At 43.5% G+C, this 20,774-nt stretch overlaps 1 protein-coding gene across 10 annotated transcripts in view; it reads right to left on the reverse strand.

Moving 5' to 3' along the window:
* Window positions 1-1,111: 1,111 nt before the first annotated feature.
* Window positions 1,112-20,774, reverse strand: part of LOC146338430 (A-kinase anchor protein 17B-like) — a 29,190-nt gene continuing 9,527 nt past the window's right edge. For 2 of the 10 annotated variants that reach the window (XM_084813748.1, XM_084813747.1), the window contains exons 2-7: window positions 16,751-16,887; window positions 14,104-14,885; window positions 12,339-12,469; window positions 7,816-8,056; window positions 5,038-6,577; window positions 1,118-4,770 (exon numbers count right to left, since the gene is read on the reverse strand). In XM_084813748.1, the coding sequence (XP_084669874.1) occupies window positions 4,643-4,770; window positions 5,038-6,577; window positions 7,816-8,056; window positions 12,339-12,469; window positions 14,104-14,871 (2,808 nt within the window). In that variant the 5' untranslated portion in view covers window positions 14,872-14,885; window positions 16,751-16,887 and the 3' untranslated portion in view covers window positions 1,118-4,642. Of the gene's footprint in view, window positions 4,771-5,037; window positions 6,578-7,815; window positions 8,057-12,338; window positions 12,470-14,103; window positions 14,886-16,750; window positions 16,888-20,264; window positions 20,455-20,552; window positions 20,773-20,774 lie in introns of those variants that run through there. The other 8 variants (XM_084813743.1, XM_084813744.1, XM_084813746.1 and 5 more) reach the window with 8 other exon arrangements.

The following is a 20,774-nucleotide window of genomic DNA, read 5'->3' on the forward strand; positions in this document are numbered from 1 at the left end:
TCTTAAATCACCAGGGATTTAACCAGGTATTACATAACCAGTCTCTACACTACAGAAGCAGGGCTTCTCGCACATTTACATAAGCACCGGCAAACTGAAGAGCTGGCAATCCCCAGACAGAAGCAGCTGACAGGCAATCACTGCATAAGGATAAGGCACTGGGAAAACTCGAGATATTTTGCAAGCATCTGGCAAAGCTGCACAAAACCTGGCTGGAAGGTGTGCATGCGCAGACTGTTCAGCGTGTAATTTAGAGGGACAACCCGCTGAACCGATTTAAAAGCCAAGGCTTGGTGGGAACCCGCCTTCTACTGAGTTGGGCCACTGGTCCGTCTAGCGCGGTCCTGCTCGCAGGTTGCCCACTCACGGTCTACTGGCACCAGCTCTCCAGGGTTTCTCTTGAATGATGTTCCTTCACCTAGTTCTACATCAGGTGAGATACAGAATATTTCTGAACATTTGCAGTAGCTTTCCATTCCCACACAACCACTGTAGCAAGCCTCACACATCTGGGGTTAGCCTCTGATTAATCAGTAAGCATACAGATTCCAGGGACTTTTGAACCCAGACACTTCTTGGAAATTCAACACTTGACAGTTTTGACAGCTTGGGAATTGAAAGCTGAAACCAAATGTGTACTTGACAGCTAAATCATTAACCTGTTTTGTAAGCAAATCAAGCATCTGACCCCAAAGCTTATATGATGGGGCTAAGATCAGGCATTGAATTCAAACACCAGACTCACCTTCACTGGAACAGTCCCTTTCATGCCTTTCTGTATTCCCTCCCAGCTGCTCAAAGGTCTCATCTAGGGATGTTGAATCTCCTGGCCAAGTCTCAATTACTGGGTGGAATGCAAAATAGAGCCAAACAGTCTAACCTTCTGTGGAAGTTCGAGCAACTCTGGGGAAAAGAGTTCTGTAGAGCATAAAACTACAAGGCGCTGCTGAATATCAAAATTAAGTCTACCCTCTCCCACTTTACAAATGTTTTCTAAACACTCCCCCGCTCCATCCCAGTTCTCAATTGCCATGGGAATTAGGACAAGATTAATTCCTAAATTAATTACTCGTCAATTTAATCCATCATGAATTAGCATTTAAACCATTTTACATAAAATAAATACATTTTATTCTTTTTTCATAATTAAGACACCACATTTTTCCAAGCAGTACAAGTTAAACCAGAACAAGTCTACAAACTTGCTTTTTAAAAAGTTTGAGAAAGCTTTCTAGGAACATCCATAAAGTTACTTTCACAAATCTATCTTATGGTGAATTGAGCAATGAATTTTTTTTAACAGTTATGTTGCCAGTACTTAAGAGAGAAAGCAGGGGGAACAGTTCAAGACAGTTAAATGTAGAAACTGATAGTCCAAAACCATGAAAGAGACTGGTTAGCTCAGATTATATCCTTCAATACCAAGTGACCTATTTGAACAAAACTTTTGCCCCTGGGAGTGTACCTGGAGGGAAATTTGCAGCAGGGTTCTGCTTCATATGCTCCCTTCTTTGCTCCTCACAGAAGTGAATGAATGACCCAGGGAGCTTCCATAGTCACAGAAAAGTGAGATTTCCCTGATTCATTTGTTCTTTTTTCCTTACAAGGAGGAGAACACAAACCCAAGTCCAATTCCCAATTTCAATCCAAGGGTGAAGTCTCCAAATGGCCAACAGTTTCAAATAATGTTACAGGCCATGAAAAATTCATGTTGGCATCTTGTTTTAAAGTATACAAAGGCTGCTTTTAATTTGCTTGGAGCATTAACAAATTCTATGTACGGGTAGAAAAGTTCACAGCGTTCCATTTACAGGCTCTTAAAGACATAAAACTCGACTGCAAATATGATAATAGTTTCACAGAGATTTGGCAGTGGTTCTTCCAAGGGAGTTTGAGTGTTTTTCCTGCCACTTTTCTCCCTTCAGTGTAGGAAAAGGAAAACTCGTTTATCCTGTGACAGGGGCTGCAGTGGTATGATGATGCAATGAGCTTTCTGACTATTTTGTAGGAAGCCCATCAAGTCTAGAGAGGCAAAGGTCACTGGCTCTTTGTAAAGCAGGAGTGCAGCATTTTCTCCAGCACTGCATCTCATGCTTGCCAATATGACATGACTTCAAGGATCTTCCAATGAAGGAAGAATACACTTTCAAATGTGTACAAAAATTTTATTCAAGATGTGTGCGTGCAAGCACAAAATAGTTAAAAACAATGACAAACAAAAGTAAAGGCCATGGGGAAAAGGGATTTCTTTGTCTGCAAATACGACATAATGAAAAGCAAACATTTGATATATTGCTGGAAGCATTTCCCTACAAAACAGCTTTATTCACAGCTAAGTGAAACAGATTCAGAAGGGGGGAGCAATCCAAGTGCAAATATTTTAGATAAAAATATTTTTTTGTCTACCACATTAGGAAATGCATTACATTTTGTCAAAAACGTTAGTTTTAAAGTCAAAGTAGGTTTAGAGGCCTGTGGAAACCACCACCATTGACCAGTTTGATGTAAAACACAATCTAAACACAGCAAATATCTGCATACTTTGGTTCGTTACTACTTTATTGGAGCAGAAGTTAATAAACATGGATGGTATGCTAGGGAACACAGATCACATGAAAATGACCGTGACATGTAATAAATAAAGCATATTAAAGTGAAAGCAGAAACTTGAAGTAAAATTTGTTGCTGTTCCCTTCCCATATGGAATACTATTCCACAGAAGTCTAGGTTATCTGGTGCAATAAGTGATAACCTAGCTCGCAGTCCTCAGAACTGTCGTGTAGTCCTCGCTGAAGTCAGTAGAGTGTTTTCAGAATGTAGTCTCAAGTTGGGTTCCATGTTTCATACATTAAACAATAACTGATTAAGACAACTTCTGTGGGCTCCAACTACAGAACTATACTTCAGAAGGTCACTTAATTCAAAGAACAAGAGGAGATTTCAGATCCCCTTTCACGGTTCAAAGCACCCCGTTCAGCAGACCCATTCACTGGAAGCAAAGTAAAGTGTCACTATCCTGCAAGGAACTTGTGAAAGTCTAGAGTTCTTCCCTACCATTTTCTCTAAAAAAAAGAATGGAGGACTAATCAGTTTGACGAAGTTTGTGAACATTAATGAAGCAAGGGAAGTGCAATTTTGGGGAGGACCAGGTGGCTTTCACTGGTTCTCACACAACATAAGAGCTGGAAGGGGTGTCACTGTGATTATAGCTTAGCATTCTCCATTTCAGCAGTAAACCCTGCCTACTCTGCACAGTGCATTAACTCGGGGCCAAACTATATGTGATGCAGGAGATCTGCAGTCACTTCTTTAAAGAACAAAACAAAAGCCAGAACACTTTAAAACACTCAAAGGGCCCTCCGGATTGGAACTGCAGTGTTTGGCCCGGGGGGGGGGGGGTGTTTAGGCCTTTTCTCCCTGTGCTGTTTTCCCCTGATCTAGGCTCCCACCCCCAAAGCTGCTATTATCTCAACAGCAGAAACAATACTGGCATTTTTTCTGCCACAGTGAGGCAAATAGCAGTACTGGGGGATTATTTAGATTGGAAAAGTGACATGGGGGGTAGGGGAAGAGAAGGGCTAAACACATTCTCCCGCCAGCATGGCTGCTATGATGACAATCTGAGCCCCCTGGGACTGCTTTATTCTTTTTATTTTTTTAAGGTGAGGAACTCTGATCATGTATCTCCTGCGTCACATTTAGTTTTGCCCTCAGAGAAGAAGGGGCAGCAGACATGGATAGAATTACAGGAAAACAGAGGTCTGGAAATGTGGTACCTGTTGGTTTACACTAGCCTTCCCCAACCCAGTGCCTTCCTGACATGTTAGACCACAACACCCATAATTGCCAGCCAGACCATGCTGGCTGGGAATTATGGGAGTTGTAGTCCAAATGTCAGGAGGGCACCAGGTGGGGAAAGGCTGGTCTGCATAGACACTTCAAGAAGCCAAATGGGGTCTGCCCAAAAAAGGTCTGGACAGACAAACAGCATCTGAAATAAGCCATACAGTGCCCAGTTGTGGATTAAGTTATGCTAATGGATGGTTTGTCTTTCAAATTGCAATGACTGCAGTAAATTATAAACATGTTCCTTTTCGGCCTCACATAAGTATCACATTGTATCTCCCACACCATCCCCTTCCTAACATCATTGAGGAGGCACTTCCTTTTTGAATCGTATAAATTAAAAGATTTATTCAACTGGTATATGAATAGTTTAGACATAACTCCTCTAACTGTACAGTTACTAGAGAGCAGAATTCACATTCTGTAGCTCAGCAGGGACCATTCCATTTACTTGGCTCAAACTTTGAATAGTCCATTCAACCTGGCTTAAATCATGCATTTCGGTAACATTTTAATTTTTTATTTTGAGTGGTGGGGGTTCGTCATTTGTACAGACATCAAATCCACCAACTGATTCTTGCCACCCGTTTTTACCAAGCTAGACAGTTTAGCACGGTGCCCTCTCTCACCCAGCATGCAGAGGACCCTAAGCAAAAAAATACAACCCTCCGCCTGTATCACCGAAGATCTAGTTTTACACTTAAGTTCTTAAAAGAGTTGTATAAAAGGACCTATTTTGAGCTTCCTCCTTGAATAGTAGTTTCAAGATCCCCATCATCCTCCAGTACCAATGAAATTAGCATCCTCTTCCAAGTTCTGCTCCACAGACTGACTCTGGGTATGGACTTGTCTGAATTATTTCAACAGGAAACAAAGGCCATCCTTCGGAATCTGCTTCCACCTCTCTTCTTAATAGCAAGCCCCCTGCAAACCAGGAGAGAGTTGCAGCAGAACCTCAAGAGTTACAAATGCTCACGTGGCAGGAGCTGCTCATAACGCCAAAAATGTTTGTAAAACTGAAAGCTGCCCCATCCCTATCCACCCAGTTCCTTGCATCACCATCTGTACCTATACATCCCACTGTTTCTGCCACCTCTCTGAGCTGCCCTAGTAATCATCTTTTTATCCTTTGCCTTCCCTCCACCGCACACCCTCTCTTGCTAGTCACATTAATGTCCACATTCCCCTTACCTGCCTCTTGGTGAGCTTCTTGAAGCTGAGAGGCACTGAAATGGATGACATCTTTAGCTTTTACTGTTCCTCCCATGGCATGAAGTGTTTTACATTTCATTTTGTGGTGGTGGAACATCTTGCTACACTTTCGCTGCATCTTGCCAAAGGACTCCAGCTCTCCACAATGGTTTGTTTTAAGGAAGTGAGGTTCGTTATCAAGCAAAGAGTTTCCAGAGGACCTTTTCTTTTTCTTCTTCTTCTTCCTGCTGGCTTCTCTCTCCTCTTCACTGGATGGCCATTTGATTTTTTGTCCTTCCTGTTTTATTTTACTGCTAGATCTCTTGAATGTGGTCTTAAGCCTTTGCCTGGGGCGCTTCGTTGAGTCATGGCACTCAGAATTTGAGCAGAAGCTGCGTTTGCTGCATTCACCGTCTTTACCTCCACAGGCAACATTTTGGACACAAATCAGCAATTCTCTTGCCCTCTGCTGGCTGAGAGGCCATGCCTTGCAGCTACTTCTACAACCACCATTTCTTCTCTCTGTTTTGCTTCGTGACTCGTTGAGTGTCTCACTAAAGTATTCTGAATCGCTGCTGATCTCTTCCAATAAATCCTTCAATTTATACACACGGCCAAAAGGCTTGTGTGATGGCACAACTGTCGTTCCAGTATTCTCTTCTTGGGATTTTTTAGCACAAGCAGTACTGGTGCTTACTAGAAGAGGGCTATCCAGTTCATCATATGGTGCTCTATCACTGGTCCTATCCAGTGAATCACCCCACTGTACCTGGTAGTTTTTGGTAAACTCTCTAGTACATGCCTGGCTCTTTGGCATGACTTCCCTAGGCTCAGGTTCCTCATCTATTACTTCCCATTCATAATTATCACTGTCTCTCTCGTGAAGGTTTGGTATTAAACTCACTTCCGTCAAGCACTGTCCATCTTTATTCTTTAGGCTGACCTGGAAGCCGTTCCCATTACGGGACACCACCCTCTGCCACCAAGACTTATCCTCTGTGTTCTGTGCCCCTGGACAGATTCGTGCATATCTTGGGGTTTGGTAGTAGTTGAGTAAATAATGTATGAATTCCTCAGTTTCATAAACTTTTTGCCTCTTGCAGTTGCCTGCGTTAGAGGCTTTTGAGAAGCATCCCAAGTTCGGTCTTGGATAATCCCCTCTGTTAGGCGACTGTATGGCTTTGCAGTCCTGAGTGACTGTGACCTGTAACAAGCCACAGGCACGATAGCAGTCTGTATCCTTCTCCGTTAAGTTGCTGGTGATTGCTCTAGCAACTGGCTCATTCAAAACAGTTCTTGCAAGGGGACAAGGCGATGCAGGCAAGTCAGTTGCAATATAATGCTCCTCCTCTTCTTCCCAAATATGGGTGTCATCCAATTGGGCTGACTGACACTCGGGCTCTTCCTCATCTTTCAGCTCCTGGTGCCCAAGATAATGAGCGTCTGTATTCTGTAGCGGAGGTATAGTGAAGCAATCCTCCCTTTCATTTTCAAGATCCAGCAGAGGCTCCCCTATTTGCCCAGTTGACAGCACAAAATTCTTTGCAAAAAAACAAAACAAAATAGGAAATACACAATTACAGCACAATAGAACAAACAACACTAGCAGAAACTAAATACAATTCAGCAAAGCCTAAGTATAAATTATTTCGTGTGCAACTTGGATCAGTCCAATACCTTTTGGTGCCTGAGGCAGGAAAGCTAAATGGCACCCACTTCCCAATCCACATGGGGCAGATTCCATTTAAAAATTCCTCTGTGCAAGAGCCAATGGTTTGGATCTAGATTTAGTCATACTGAGAGTAGACCCACTGAAATTTCAATGGGTCTGTTCTAGTATGGCCAAGTCTGGATCCAACATATTGAAATGAACAGAAGTTGCATAAAAGCATTATTGTGCTTTTCCACAATTCCTATTTCCCCTATTGACCCTACCCCAAAGGGGCTCATGCAGGAGAACTTCCCTGTGGATTGTGGCCTTTGGGCCAGATCTGTCTTCCCCCCAAGATCCTTAACAGGACCCCAATTATAGTGCCTGAGGATACACACACAAGCTTCCCTCATTGTAGACCTGTCTCTGGGGGCTGATTTTTCAGTCAGTCCATTTCTCCATAAAGGAAGAACTTTTTATTGCTAATTTACTTTAAAGGACATTTTAAACAGCTCATGAAATCACAGAAAGCAAGTGGGCTTGTACCTTAAAGGCTGCAATTTTGCTGTTTGCAGAGCACAGAATGATTATAAATGAACGCCACTTGCCTGAGGGCAATACCCAAGATGACCTGCATCTTCACCTTACTATGGAGTTTTAGCCTCACTACCTTAAATCATTCACAGGGTAATGGGTTCCCCTAAGCCAGCCTTCCCTAACTAGTGCCCTCCTGGCTGGAAATGATGGGAGTTGCTTCTAACACATCAGGAGCACACAAGGGTCAGAAAGGCTGCTCTATGCTATGGAAGTAGAAACCCCATCCACAAACGTTCGTATGATCATTTATCACAGGGTGAAAAGGAGAGATGAACAAAAGGCCCCAGAACTTGGCAAGGAGTTGCTAGGTCTTTCAATTCACTTCAACTGAACATGTAACTCTTCCTCCTCCCATCTCACACAGCACACATAGTCCAGCCCATCAAAATCCAGAGCAGCTTGGATGTGGAAATTGAGACCTGCTGCCCACTTGTGGCAAAGTGTCTCCTTACATATACCTACAGAGAGTTCTCCACACCCTACTACATTAAAAAAAACACCTTTAGAATATTTTTATAAAATATTCTTACTTTTATTTGGCTTAACAGCACTGTAAGCAGCCTGATAGACTCCACTCTTCTCTGAGCTAGAAGGTATTTCCTCTCTTCCCATTCAGGCATATTCTCTGGCCACAGCTCTTCTCCAGCTGTTACCTTCTGTTGCTTTCTTGGGCGTTTTTCATCCCGATCTATCTGTCTTTTTTCCCGTCTCTTGATCTTAGACTTCCTCTTTCCTTCTCCAACTTTTTTTTCATCATCATCGCGTCTTTTTCTAGGCAATTATTAATATGGGACAATTGAGATGAAAAAATCATTTCACATTTTTAACCCTTGGAGGGTAGGAGGAAAGACTTTATGGTGCTAAAAGGAAGGATGTCCACTCTTGGGATCTAGTTGCTATTACAAACAAGAGGCAACATCTCCTAGAAATGTGTATTTTATATTTATTTATTTCATTTCTATACCACCCAATAGCCGAAGTGTGCGCTCGCACGCGCGCTCTCTCTCTCTCTCTCTCTCTATATATATATATATATGTAACACTTAACATATTTCCAAAGAGATGCAGTATGTTTTAAGGTAAAGTCAGCCTCTCTCTTCAAACATCTTACACTACTAAAATGTTATTATATGATGATATTACATCTAAAACACACACAGTGGCTGCAATATAACTCACAGTTATTTGCATGTTAAGCCCCGTTCCTTTCAATAGGACTAGAACACATTCCTTCGGGTTCTTTTTCCAGTGAGAGCTAGAGACCCAATCGTCTCCCTCTGTATTCAGTTAAAATCTTAAACTCTAAGCTGCAGCCAACCATCCTATGTTCCAAGTTACTCTCTAGCCCAGAAAACGGGCTGAAGGCAGAGGATGCAGTTCTAGCACTGAAAGCTGCTGAGCTCTACAGAGAAAGGTAGGGCAGAAATAAAATAAATGGTTGCTTCAGATTTAGCAAGACAGTAATTTACAAACTGCCTGCTGCATGAGAACTGTTAGTATACTATGATAAATGAAATAACAAGGAGCCCCTGTGAGCTCAGAACTACACACATACAGAGGAGGCTGCCTGCAGCATCTGTGTACAATGCACAGGGTCTTATGTTTTCCTATTCAGCCACTCATATGGACAAGTAATGCTGCCATGTCTATGCATTCCATCACTTGGCGCAGAATTTCTGCTCTCAGAAGAGGCTGTATGTTGTGTCTGTGCATGAGTCACTGCTCTGGATGTGCCTTCTTCCAGTCAGGAGGTACACCCAGACAAGAGATTCATGCAGCATCACAGTGTGGGCTCCTCTAAAGGCAGGTAATTCTAACTTTCACACTCTAAAACAAGGATGCAAGAATGCAGCCTGTGGGTGGTCCCCCAAGCATGCTCTGGTGGCCGCCCAAGAACCCCAGTATATGCCACCAACCGGGGGGCGGGGGGAAACATGCTCTAGGTTTCTGCCATAGAAGCCTCATTCATACAGCATCCAAGGAAACTGTGCTTGAAGGTTCCTGCCTGCTTTCTAAGACACCCTAGGAAAGAGGCTTTTGGGCAGGAAACATAAAAGCCCATTCCTAGAGCATTTTTCCCCCTCCAGCAGCAACAGGAAGGGTTAAAGCTGTGTGAGCAGGTGTGTATGTGTATGAGTAAGTGGGGGGGAGAAGTGAGTGGATGTGAATGGAAGTGGGGGGAGTTTGTGTATGCAAGGGAAGCCAAGGGGGACCCCAAGCCCTGACAGATTACACCCTAGAGAATGCAGCACAAGTTACCCACCCCCATCTTAAACTGAAGGTTTTTAAAAAATATATTAGAATGTATGCAAGATAAGCACAGTGTGTGTGTGTGCGTGCACATATGAACTGTATGTGAATGTATGTGGATGTCCATGAGTGTGCAGTCCCCGACTCCCCAGCAGACACCCAATGCAGCCCCTGGGGCCAAAAAGGTTGTGCACCTGTGCTCTAGAAGTACCAAAACCCACAGTCAAACAATACCTTTATTAGGCCTAACCAAAAAATGCACAAACCTGAGGGAAAGATCTTGAGACCCCCAGATATCTTCAATAGGCAAGTTGTTATAAAACAGCCTGCTTTGTTTTATGTGTAACTCTGAAAGTAAACCTTTTTGGAACCAAGAGTGAAGTGTGCCTCCAGTTTTAATTCAGAGACTGTTTGCTACAGTTCTCAGAAGTCTGGAAAACACTGCAGTTGGGATTGTGAAAGGATCAGAACCATTCCTGTCCCGAAGAATATAAACTGTGCTGCTACTTGTGGGAAGACAATTATTTTGCAAATCTATTTTAATTTCCTAGGAAGTGATAATGGTATGCAACTAACACAATCTTGTGTGGTCACTAGGAAATCCCAGGGCTAAAGGATCTACATTTTATGTACAAAGGCCAATGGCTTGAAGAAGGGTGAGAAAATAAAATCCTGCGAGTGCTGAACTGGTTGAGAGGTTCACAAATCTAGGGTTACCATTTCTGTCTTTAACATAACAACTTTTGTTCCAAACACAACTCAGTGGGTGGAGCCCAGGACTCCCCACAGAATTAAAATATATGTGCTCAGGTGTACTCGGTGCTCAGGTGTACTTTGGCATTGAAGAAGCCCTCTGGAGGGCTAAGGAAGGCTGAGAAAACAAGTAGTGACACGCACTTACGTTTCGACTCAACAGCCAACCCTGGAGCCTGAGCTGCATCATGATCTTTCTTGGAAATTAATTTTACTTCAGGGTAGACATAATACTACCTTACAGAACTGCAGCAATTGAGAAACAAATGAACTGAAAACAAGATCTTCAACAGTATGCTCCTGCAGTTCATTCTCAGCCTATTTCCAACCCAACCACTGATTAGCACTATCTTTTATCAAAGAAGGCAAGGAATTATTGCCCTTTCACTAAAGGCAAGGGCCAGCTCGTTAACTTCTAAGTAGAAGCCACTCTGAATAATACAGCAGAGCTAAGCTCCTACAGTAATTTTTAATCATTTCTACAGCCATATGTCCAACAGTTAACATGGCATGAAGGCCCTCTTTTTAACACCTGTTAGGTTCCCCTGGGCAGACCTAAGGTAGAATCAAGAAGGCCAGGAACAGGATGCAATTTGGAGTTTTCTGGCTACCTGATAAAAAACATGTTTTGAATACTAGACAAAGGAGGGGCCACAGCTCAGTGGTAAAGCACATGCTTTGCATACAGAAGATCCCAAATTCCACCCCCGACATCTGTAGACAGGGCTGGAAAAACTCCTGCCTGAAACCCTGGAGAGCCACTGCCAGTCAGCGTTGACAATACTAAACTGGACCAATAGTCGAACTCAGTATAAGGCACCTTCCTATGTTCCTATGACCGTTCAAAAGTGGTCAGATGGTAACCTTACAGCCCAAATCACCCTTAGTACAGTATTGTTCAAATCTCTCTACTATTTCCTCCCATATTTTAGATACCTTTACCTCATACCTATAAATACAAACAGCTGTGGATGTCATGTGTGTGAGACAGAGACAGAGATCATGGTTTGGTCAAAGTTTGTAACCTTCAGTTTGAAGTCCCTCAGCTTTCTCAGTTGCTCTTACCTGAAGTCCACTGCAGTATAATATATTCAGGGCTGTGTGTATGCTACAGGGGCACCAAATCTGGTACTGGGTTCAAAATTCAGCTTCCTGAGATTCTCAGCTTTCATTTATTATTTTGTAAAAGGTTCTAGTGCTCACTGCAGTGAAAATATGGTTGAATATATGAACAAGGCCAGCTGAAATTTCAGGAGACAGAAAAGTGTCTGAGGGCGCACTCCTACTGTTTTACCCTCAATGATCATAAGCCTCTGAACTCAGAGGCTTATGATCATCTAGTGCAGAGCAGGAGGAGCAGTGGAAGCAATCACCTCCCTGTCCTCCCACCCTACATTTTCCCTAGACAGGTTTTTCAGCCCGTCTAGTGAAAGCATTTTGGAGGGGGATGAAAGGAAGCTGGAGAGACCTCAGGGTAGCTCATATCCTGGCCTCTCCAGTCTCCTCCCTTGCCCGCCCACCAAAACACCCCTTTTCCCCCCTCTCCAAGGTTGTGTTCCTGACCTTGGACAGGCAGCTGGTACGGTTCTTTCCATGCCAGCTGCAAGGGGGAGGGGGAAAGGAGTCAGAGCACAGATTCCCCCCTCCGAGGTCAGAACACTTTCTCCAGCCTCAGATTTGGGAATCTCAAGTGTCTTATGGCCCCTTAGATGCTGTCTAGGGGCCATAAGATTGCTCCCTAAGTAAGATTTCCAGCAGTTGGGAGCAAGTTTTCAGAATTTATTGGACCTCCCCATGACCAGCAAAACCAGAACGAAGTATGCAAAAGTAATAAAAATGGCAATGTAGGAAAAATTATGCAAATATGCTCAGTTTGCATACATTTATATAGGTTACAGAATTCAGCTGATCTTGGTGCACAATTTGAATTGCCTGGATGCAAAATTTCGTTTTGTTTTTAAGTACCAAGTCCATACAGCAGTGAACACACTCCTCTCATTTTCTCTCACTAATAGAGCATGGTCGAACTTTAAAAAATTAAGTTCCTCACCTTTCCGTCCCTTTTTTCCCTCTGCTTTCCTCCCTCTTTCTTTCTTGTTCTAGCCCTTGCAGTGTTAATCTTTCCAGGTTTCTCTGATTTATAGCACTCTCACTGAAATGACTGGTAGTATCAGGCGTCACCTGTTTCAAAATAAAGAGAACAAAAATGTGGAATTGCTCACTCAAGCAGATAAAACCCACAAAGCCTGCAGAGCCAACCTCAACGTCACACACAGAGAGCCTTATAGCACTAGGAAAGTCTCCAAGCCACTTTGGCTCAACTATCTCCAATACAGGAGTAAAGCCCCTGCTATGCAGTCCAACACAGATAGTATGAACGTTGATGGCAGGGAGATTCATATTCTTCTTCTACATGGTTCCACTCAAACACACTCAAATCCAGCCCCCTGCAACAAAATAAGGATTATATTGCACCACCAAGAAGTAACTGGTAGCGATCATGACCCAGCATGAACGCAAACAGTAGCATGCTCCCATTCCAGCTACTCCCTGTGCCAAGCTGCAACCTTCTACTTTGGGGGCAAGGGAGTTTAAAAGGTGATTTAAAGGTTCAGTTGGGATAGCGGCTAAAAAAGGATGAAGGTATGATGTGAAGGTACCTATGGGTTACAGCCAAGGCTTTGAAAAGCAGCGGTTATTTCCTCCTGCTTTTAAAAAAGGAGAACTAGGAATCTTTAGGTATTCTCCTGCCATAGCTCTTAATCATTCAAAACTGCACTGTTGAAATTTGATTAAATAAAACTTAACCCCCAAAAACTTGTTTTCCAGATTAGTTACATGACAGGACTGAAATCCTCACTCAAAAGCTGTCCATGTAACTAAACCACATACATGAAAAGAAATTTTAAAATCCAGGTAACTCAGACCATATACAAGTGAACAAAGTGGAACCTCCTTAAGGCTGCAATCTTATACCCACTAACCTGAAAGTAAGCCCTATGGAACTCAGTGGGACTTAGCTTATTAGTAGAGATGTATCAGATTGCAGTCTTAAGAATTCCTGTAGAACTATTCATAAGCCCTTTTTCAAAAAAAAAAAATTTATAGCCAGTAATAATAAAATGTTATATCCAAAAAAGGAAGCAGAAAAATAATTCCAAATTATAAAAGAGTTTGCTTATTTCTCATAGACAAGATAGTCATACATTAAATACAAAACATGGAAATATTGAAAGATGTACCGATTAGGTGGACAAATAAAAATCACATTCTACAGGAAGATTCATAATACAAGCAGCAACCCTACACAAGGAAGACCAAATGCAGCTCAAATCATGCAGTAGCATAAGAGAGACACCCTATGTGATAATGATGAAGTCTAGTGCCAACAGCAAGGCTGACAGATACAGGGTGCTTCTAGATGAGGCTTTTGTCATGCAATCACCTTGCCTTGTTCATGGACTTTTACAGGAGACCCAGATGATGTCATCTTCAACTTCTACCCCTCCCTGTTTCCCCAGCACTTCCGCCTTTTTTCTTTCCACACACACACAAAATTAAAGAGGAAAAGGCAGGACAGCTACACAATGTCTTTTGATTGTTAATTCTACAAACCCTCCATCTGGAAGCACCCTTACTGTGGCATAAGCTTTTGTGAATTAGAGCCCACCATTAGATGGAAATAGGACTGATGAAGTGGACTTAGTCCACAAATGCTTATGCCAGAATAAATCTATCAGTCTCCAATATCACAAGTCTTGGTTATTTTTGCAGCAACAGGCTAATAATGGCTAGCCCTGTGTGATACTTCTTACCTTGATGTTACACGCAAGAGCTTTTCCATCATCCCCTTTAAACATAAGCTTCATTCCCTTAAGTGTCTCCATAGCCTTTGAAAAAGAGGTGAACTCTTGGTACTGGACAAAAGCTTCAAATGTCCGCAGGCCACGAAAAGTGAAATTATTCATGCTTCCTCCCACCATTTCTTCCCTATACGGATCAAGCATGGGGATATCTATGTTCTTGATCTTCCCAAAACTTTCAAATACTGCTCTCAAGACTTCTTCACTTGGTGTTTCACTATCTGAGCCTTTTAATGCAAACCATTTGCATGGCAATCCTTCCAAATGGATGCAGTCAGGAATATCCTTGCTTTGCTCAGCAAAGTCTTCCTCCAGCACTTCTCTATCGTTCAAATTGGGCTCCAACTCCTGAGGAGTTGGGAAATCAGGCAGCACCTCAGTAGCAACCACTTGCAAGTCATCTTTAAAACCATTCAGTTTTATCATCTTGCCATGGAGCTTTTCCTTAAGGCTACAGACCAAACGCTTGGTTTCTGCCTCTCCCTCAAACCGAATGAAACCCTTAGCGCTCTTTGAAACCTTAACACTGGTGAACTGGTCTGGACAAATCATATTCTTCAGCTTGTCCATCACTTCCCACTTAGAGAATGCCCGGGTAGATCCGGTGTGTTCTGGAAGCACCACACTGATTGTCAATTTCGCTACTGGCTTAAGATAGAGTTGCTGAGAAGCACAGAGCTCCATAGCTTCCGAGGGATCGCATACTAGAGTAACTGTCATGGCGTCCAAATGCCCTTTAGAAAAACAATTAAAAGGGTAGGGTTATGCTGAAGAGCAAATAAAACACGATCCTTATATCTTACATGGTTACCAGGAACAGCTGTCTGTATGGAACACCATACAAAAATGTACTCGGTTCTAAAAGGTGACAATAAGAACAGCTGCTATTTATGCTATCCATTTTTCAGGCTGGACTTTTGAAAGCTGGAACACACTATTTTCTGAATTAAAGTAAGGTTCTTAAACACCTTTGGTTAAACCTTTTAACCTGAAACGGTTTGCTTTCATAGCTTGACCAAATGAATGTTAACTCAGAAGTTCCTGTCATTTCAATGGGACTCACTGCAAAATAACTGTACATAAGACTGCACACTTTGTTGTTGTTGTTTTAAATATTACCTTCATTCTAATCACTATTTTTTTATTTAAAATAATATGCAGTCGTCCTAAAGTAAAGGTGGGGAAGATTGCTTAACCCACCTCATAGTGTGTATTGTAATAAGGGCCTGAAATTAAATCCAAACTCTCAGCAAAAAGTGCCTATAAATAATAAAAACAAAAAATGCATTTGCAGCTAAAAAATATATCACAAGTAAATAAATCACTATGTATGTCACAGAGTGTCAGCCAACAATGGATTTGAAAGATTCTAAACAACGGAATAAGATTTTTTAAAAAAACTTAACAGCACAATCCTAGGCATGTTTTCTCAGAAGTAAGTTCCACTGAGTTCAAAGAGGCTTACTCCCAGGTAAGTGGGTACAGCATTGCAGCCTTAAGGGTGCAATCTTAAACACACTACATCTTTAAAAAAAAAAGGTAAAGGTGTCCCCAACCTGTCGTGTCCGACTCCAGGGTGCGGTGCTCATCTCCATTTCTAAGCCAAAGAGCCAGCGTTGTCCAAAGACGCTTCCGTGGTCATGTGGCCAGCACGACTGAACACCAAGGTGCATGGAACGCTATTACCTTTCCCGCCAAAGCGGTACCTATTTATGTACTTGCAATTTCTTGCTTTCGAACTGCTAGGTTGGCAGGAGCTGGGACTGAAGACGGGAACTCACTCCGTCACGCGGCACTCGGGTCTCGAACTGCTATCCTGCTGACCTTCCGGTCTGCAGTTCAGCATCTTAACCACTTACTCCCAAGAAATTGTGTTTAAGATAGCACCCTGAAGGCTGCAATGCTCTACCAACTTACCTGGGAGTAAGCCCCATCAACATCAATAGGACTTAATTTTGAGTAGACATACATAGGATTGCACTGTGAATCTCCAACAGCTATGAAAGCAATTAAACGTAGTTCACCTCACTCACTTTTTTAAATGTGATATAAACTACTTTGAACTGCGCTGGTACAGAAATATTTAATAAGCACTTCTAAAACAACTTGTATAACAAACGTCTATTTTCCAAACATTTAGCCCTCTGCAACTGGAAATATCAACATAGCTTAATAATTCTAATCACTGGGTATTTGACAAAAAGCTTCTGCATATAACTGAGCTTATTGGAAACAAGAGAATGTGTAAACAGCACAAGATAAATATCCTTATTTTTGAAAAGCTTGTTATCGATGGTTAAAGAAAGATACTTAACATCATAATTTTTAAAAATCTAGTCTGTCTTCTTATTCCCAGGTAGCATAAAACCAACCAATGCATTTTCTGTGATACATGGATAAACTAATTTTTTTTATTAACTTGGCACAGAAATGCTTTTACAATTCACCCACAGCTGTGGTAAGTTCTGAAACACACATTTGTATTTATTTCTCCATTTAAAAAGACCAGATGCAAAACAGGTCTATGCTCTACCTTTAGTTTAACATAGCTTAGCAAAATCTATTCCTCAAAGTCCATGCAATAATTATAGTTACACACCTTGGAATACAATATACTTTGAAAGGCAATTTAATAGTTGGTGGAAATTCCAGCTACTTTTTTGATCCTGAGATTTTCTTGCTCTTCTGAATACATGTTTCCCTTCTCCCCTGGTCTTCCAATTTTGTCTTCAAGCTCTGTACCGGAAATTACGATATTCTCATTTGCATATTTATCATTATCCCCTAAAATGCCATGTTTCTCAATGCATTTCTTGAACTCAAAAGGTAACAAAACGCTCCTCTATCCAGTCTTTTTGCTGTATGAATGTGTAGGGAATGGTTACTGGCATATTCTAGTAAGCTCCGTTCTGGGACCTCAGGGTCCAAATTGCAGAACTCCAGGGACACTGAAGTAAATAATAAAATTCACCCGCAGGCAAAACCATCACCTGTTCCCATCCTTTACAAAACACCTGGATCACCATTGTACATCTGCAACATGCGCTGCTGATGGAGAACTACTTATCTTCTTTCTTAATAAACACCCCAATCAAACAAATACACCCACTGAAGTTCAAACACCACCCTGATATGTAGTACATAAATATTTTAAATAAATGGAAGAAAAAGCGCTGAATCTTTAAAATTAAAATCATGCAGAAGAGCACCATGCTGGGGCACACTTAACCAACCAACTTCTCAAAAAGTTAGGAAGTGTCCCATGATGCTTTAGCACACTCAACTACCATATCAGTCAGAGCTCATCTGTGCATTCATTCCCATAGGTAAACAACGGCCTGGTTCACATGTAACAACAACCCAGAGTATGGGCTGAGTACGGGCTGTCTTTGAATCATGGGCTGTCATTACCTGCAAACACTGCACTATTGTTTAACTATGGGCTGTTAACCACAAACAATGTAGAGTTCACAACCCAACAACAAAACAACCTCTTCCTGGGTTGGTGATTAACAACCCATAGTTAAACCATAGTGCAGGGTTCACACGTAACAACAACCCATGATTCAACAACAACCCACATTTCAATGGCAACCCATATTCAACCCCATACTCTGGGTTGTCGTTATGTACGAACCAGGTCACAGCTTAATAAGTCCTTGATACTAAGAACAGCACTGGAAGATGATTAATCACAGTAGACATTTTATCAAATATACCAAAATGATTATTTTCTTCTGTCTACAGTAATATAAGCCATTCTTAGTGAAGACTGGAGAGGGATTCATGGGGATGTGGGGAGGGAACAGAGGTAGCTGGTGAAAGCTAAACACAAGTTGTCCCATATTGGTACAACTGCAACCCCACTCACTTTGCAGTGTGATGCAGCTGCCTTTTAATCTTTTGGAAGACATGGCCTAGTAGCGTCAAGCTGCATGGTGGCTGGAACTGAAATTCAACCACTTCTTCCTAAACAGAGAGTTTCCTATTTTTATTCCATATTTGATCCCTTCCCCCAAGGTCAGTCAAACTCCAAACCTGTTCATCTTCCAGAAATGTTTTAAGACTTTTTTGTTTGAGTTCACTTTTAATGGCTGAGGCTAAGCAGTCATAGAATACTATTTTTACATTACTTTATATTACTTTAGAGCCTTGGAAGAAAACAAGATAGAAACAGAAATACATCCCACTATTCCTCTTGTTTCTTCCCAATGAACAGATCGCTCATCCCATATACAGCTCCTCATCATGTCATCATATATTTGTATTACATTTGTATTCTGCTGTCCTGCCACCTACTGTTCAGTGGATTTTTGCTTGGGGGAGAGTCTTTTTGTTACAGTGCTCCATTTGCAGAATGCACTCCCCAGAAAGACTTGCCTGACACCTACTTTTGATGTCATTTCAGTGACAGACAAAGTCTTTTTTTTATTTTCCCAAGCTTTTAAATCTAATTTTACTGGTTTTATTTCATCTGATGTTTTTATGCTGCTCTTGCAGATTTTGCTGTTCTTATATACCATTATTGTAACAGAGATTGAGTAAGCCACCTTGATTATTTTACTGAAGGCCAAGATAAAAATAATAAGTAAATACTAACATAATATAAATAAATAATAAAACTAATTCTCCAGGGAGCTCAGGATAGTATATCTGGGTGTTGGTGTTGTTTTTTACCATTTTTTCTTTCCAGTATTGCTGTGAGGTAAGTTAGACCATCATGATAGGTATATGGTTTTTTTTTATTAAATACTGGCAGCTAGGCCAATATTGTGCTAGGTAGGCTTAAGAGGTGGTGAGAAGCTCAAGGCCACTCAAGTTTCATGCCTGAGTGAGGATTTGAACCCATCTCCATGATCCAAGTTCAACACTTTACACCACACTGGGTCTTCCCAAAACTCACAGGGGCTCAACAAATAAATCTCTCCTTCCCTCAAACCAGTTCATCACATATCTGCATGGTCCCCCTTTTCCCCCCATTATCGCCTGGAACTACCTGTTCCCCTGATATGAAGTTACCCATCCCGTCAATCTATATTTGCCCTCTATACACTTCCACTTCCCTCAGCTCAATATGGTGCACAGCTCCCACTATTGTACACCCCATAGAAAGGCTCTGTCTCCCTAGTTCATAACCCTAACACACCCCTCACCAGCACAGATGGGCCCCATAGATATGTTGCTGCTTCCCAGAGCCCAGCCTCAAATAAAGCCACCACCACCCCAGTACTTTTTTAAACACACACACAGAGCTGACCTTCTCTTCCCCCTCCATTCCACCTGATAACATTTCCTTCTACAGAGAGGCCTGACCCACACTCCCCCAAACCACAGAGATGGGCCTTCACTTCCCTCAGTGCAGCCCCACCAAAGACCACCACTCCTTTAATGCTTTCCATACAGTTCTGGCCACTGTACCCTTCATGGACCCTTTTTCCTACTCCTCCCCCCTCATAAGCTCCATCATTCCACACAGATACCCCAAACCAGCCTTTCCCCAACACAGCAACCCTCCAGATGTGTAGGACGACACCTCACATCATCCCAGCTGGGTGATGGGAGCTGTAGTCCCACACAACTGGAGAGCACCAGGTTGGGGAAGTCTGCCCCAAACCATAGGTAGGTGTCGGCTACTTCCCTGAGCCTAATCCCAAGCAGAGCCTCCTTCATCCACCACCAGTCAAGCCCCTTCTCACATTAGATCGAGACCATCACCACAGTCCAGCCCAGCCCAGCAGGGCCAGGCCTCCGCTTCCCACAGCCCCACACAGAGCTGCCCCCCACCCAAGAAGAGACAGGGCTCCTTTGGCCCATTAACACCCCCTTCACCCCTCACTGCCCAGCCCACCCCACAGGGACAAGCCTCTGCGGCCCACGACCTCCAGGCCCTCGCCCAGCCTTCTGACCCGCCCCATATGCTTTTGCGCTGCGCCCTTCTTCCACGCACCCCATAGGCCTCCCCCCTTAGCCCATATAAAAATGCCCCCTTCACACACACACCCCCACAGCCCAGCCCAGCCCACTCCTCGGGGGCAGGCCTGCGCGCGCCGCGCCCCAGCCCCACAGCCCGCCTGCCCCCCGCGGGGTGCTTCGCAGCTGCCCTTCATCCCCACCTCAGGGAGCCCACGCAGGGGCCCCGGCTCCTCCTCGCCCCACAGCGCAAGCAACCCGGCCCACTCCACAGCAGCAGGCCTCGGCTCCGCGCGCCGCCCTCGCGACCCGCGGCGACCATCGCGGCCCACCTCCCCTCGCCCTCCTGGCTTGCGGGGGCCGCCCTCCGCCCACAGCAGCCAGGCCTCGGCTGCCTTCCCTCCCCACGGCCCCCAATAATTCGGCGTGCAGCTCCGGACACCGCCCTGCCCGCCCGCCGTCCCTCGTATCATGGAGATCTTCCCTCGGACCCTTCGGCCGCTCTGCCTCCCGCCATCTCCGATTTCTCCACACGCCATCCTTGCCTACCCCACGGCGGGCGGGCGGGCGGCCGGGCCTAGCCGGGCCTTGCAGGCGGCGGACACAGACACGCCAGCCCTGCCTGGCTCTCTCCCCGCGCTCTTACCGCTTAGGCCGCCGCCGCTTCAGCAGCCCCCCGGCCGGCCGCACGCGCTTCCTGGTCCGGCCTCCCC

Source organism: Heloderma suspectum, chromosome 9, assembly GCF_057233095.1.
Source record: "Heloderma suspectum isolate Gila_16-S chromosome 9, 16-S_ref, whole genome shotgun sequence".
In the NCBI taxonomy this organism is placed as follows: domain Eukaryota; kingdom Metazoa; phylum Chordata; class Lepidosauria; order Squamata; family Helodermatidae; genus Heloderma; species Heloderma suspectum.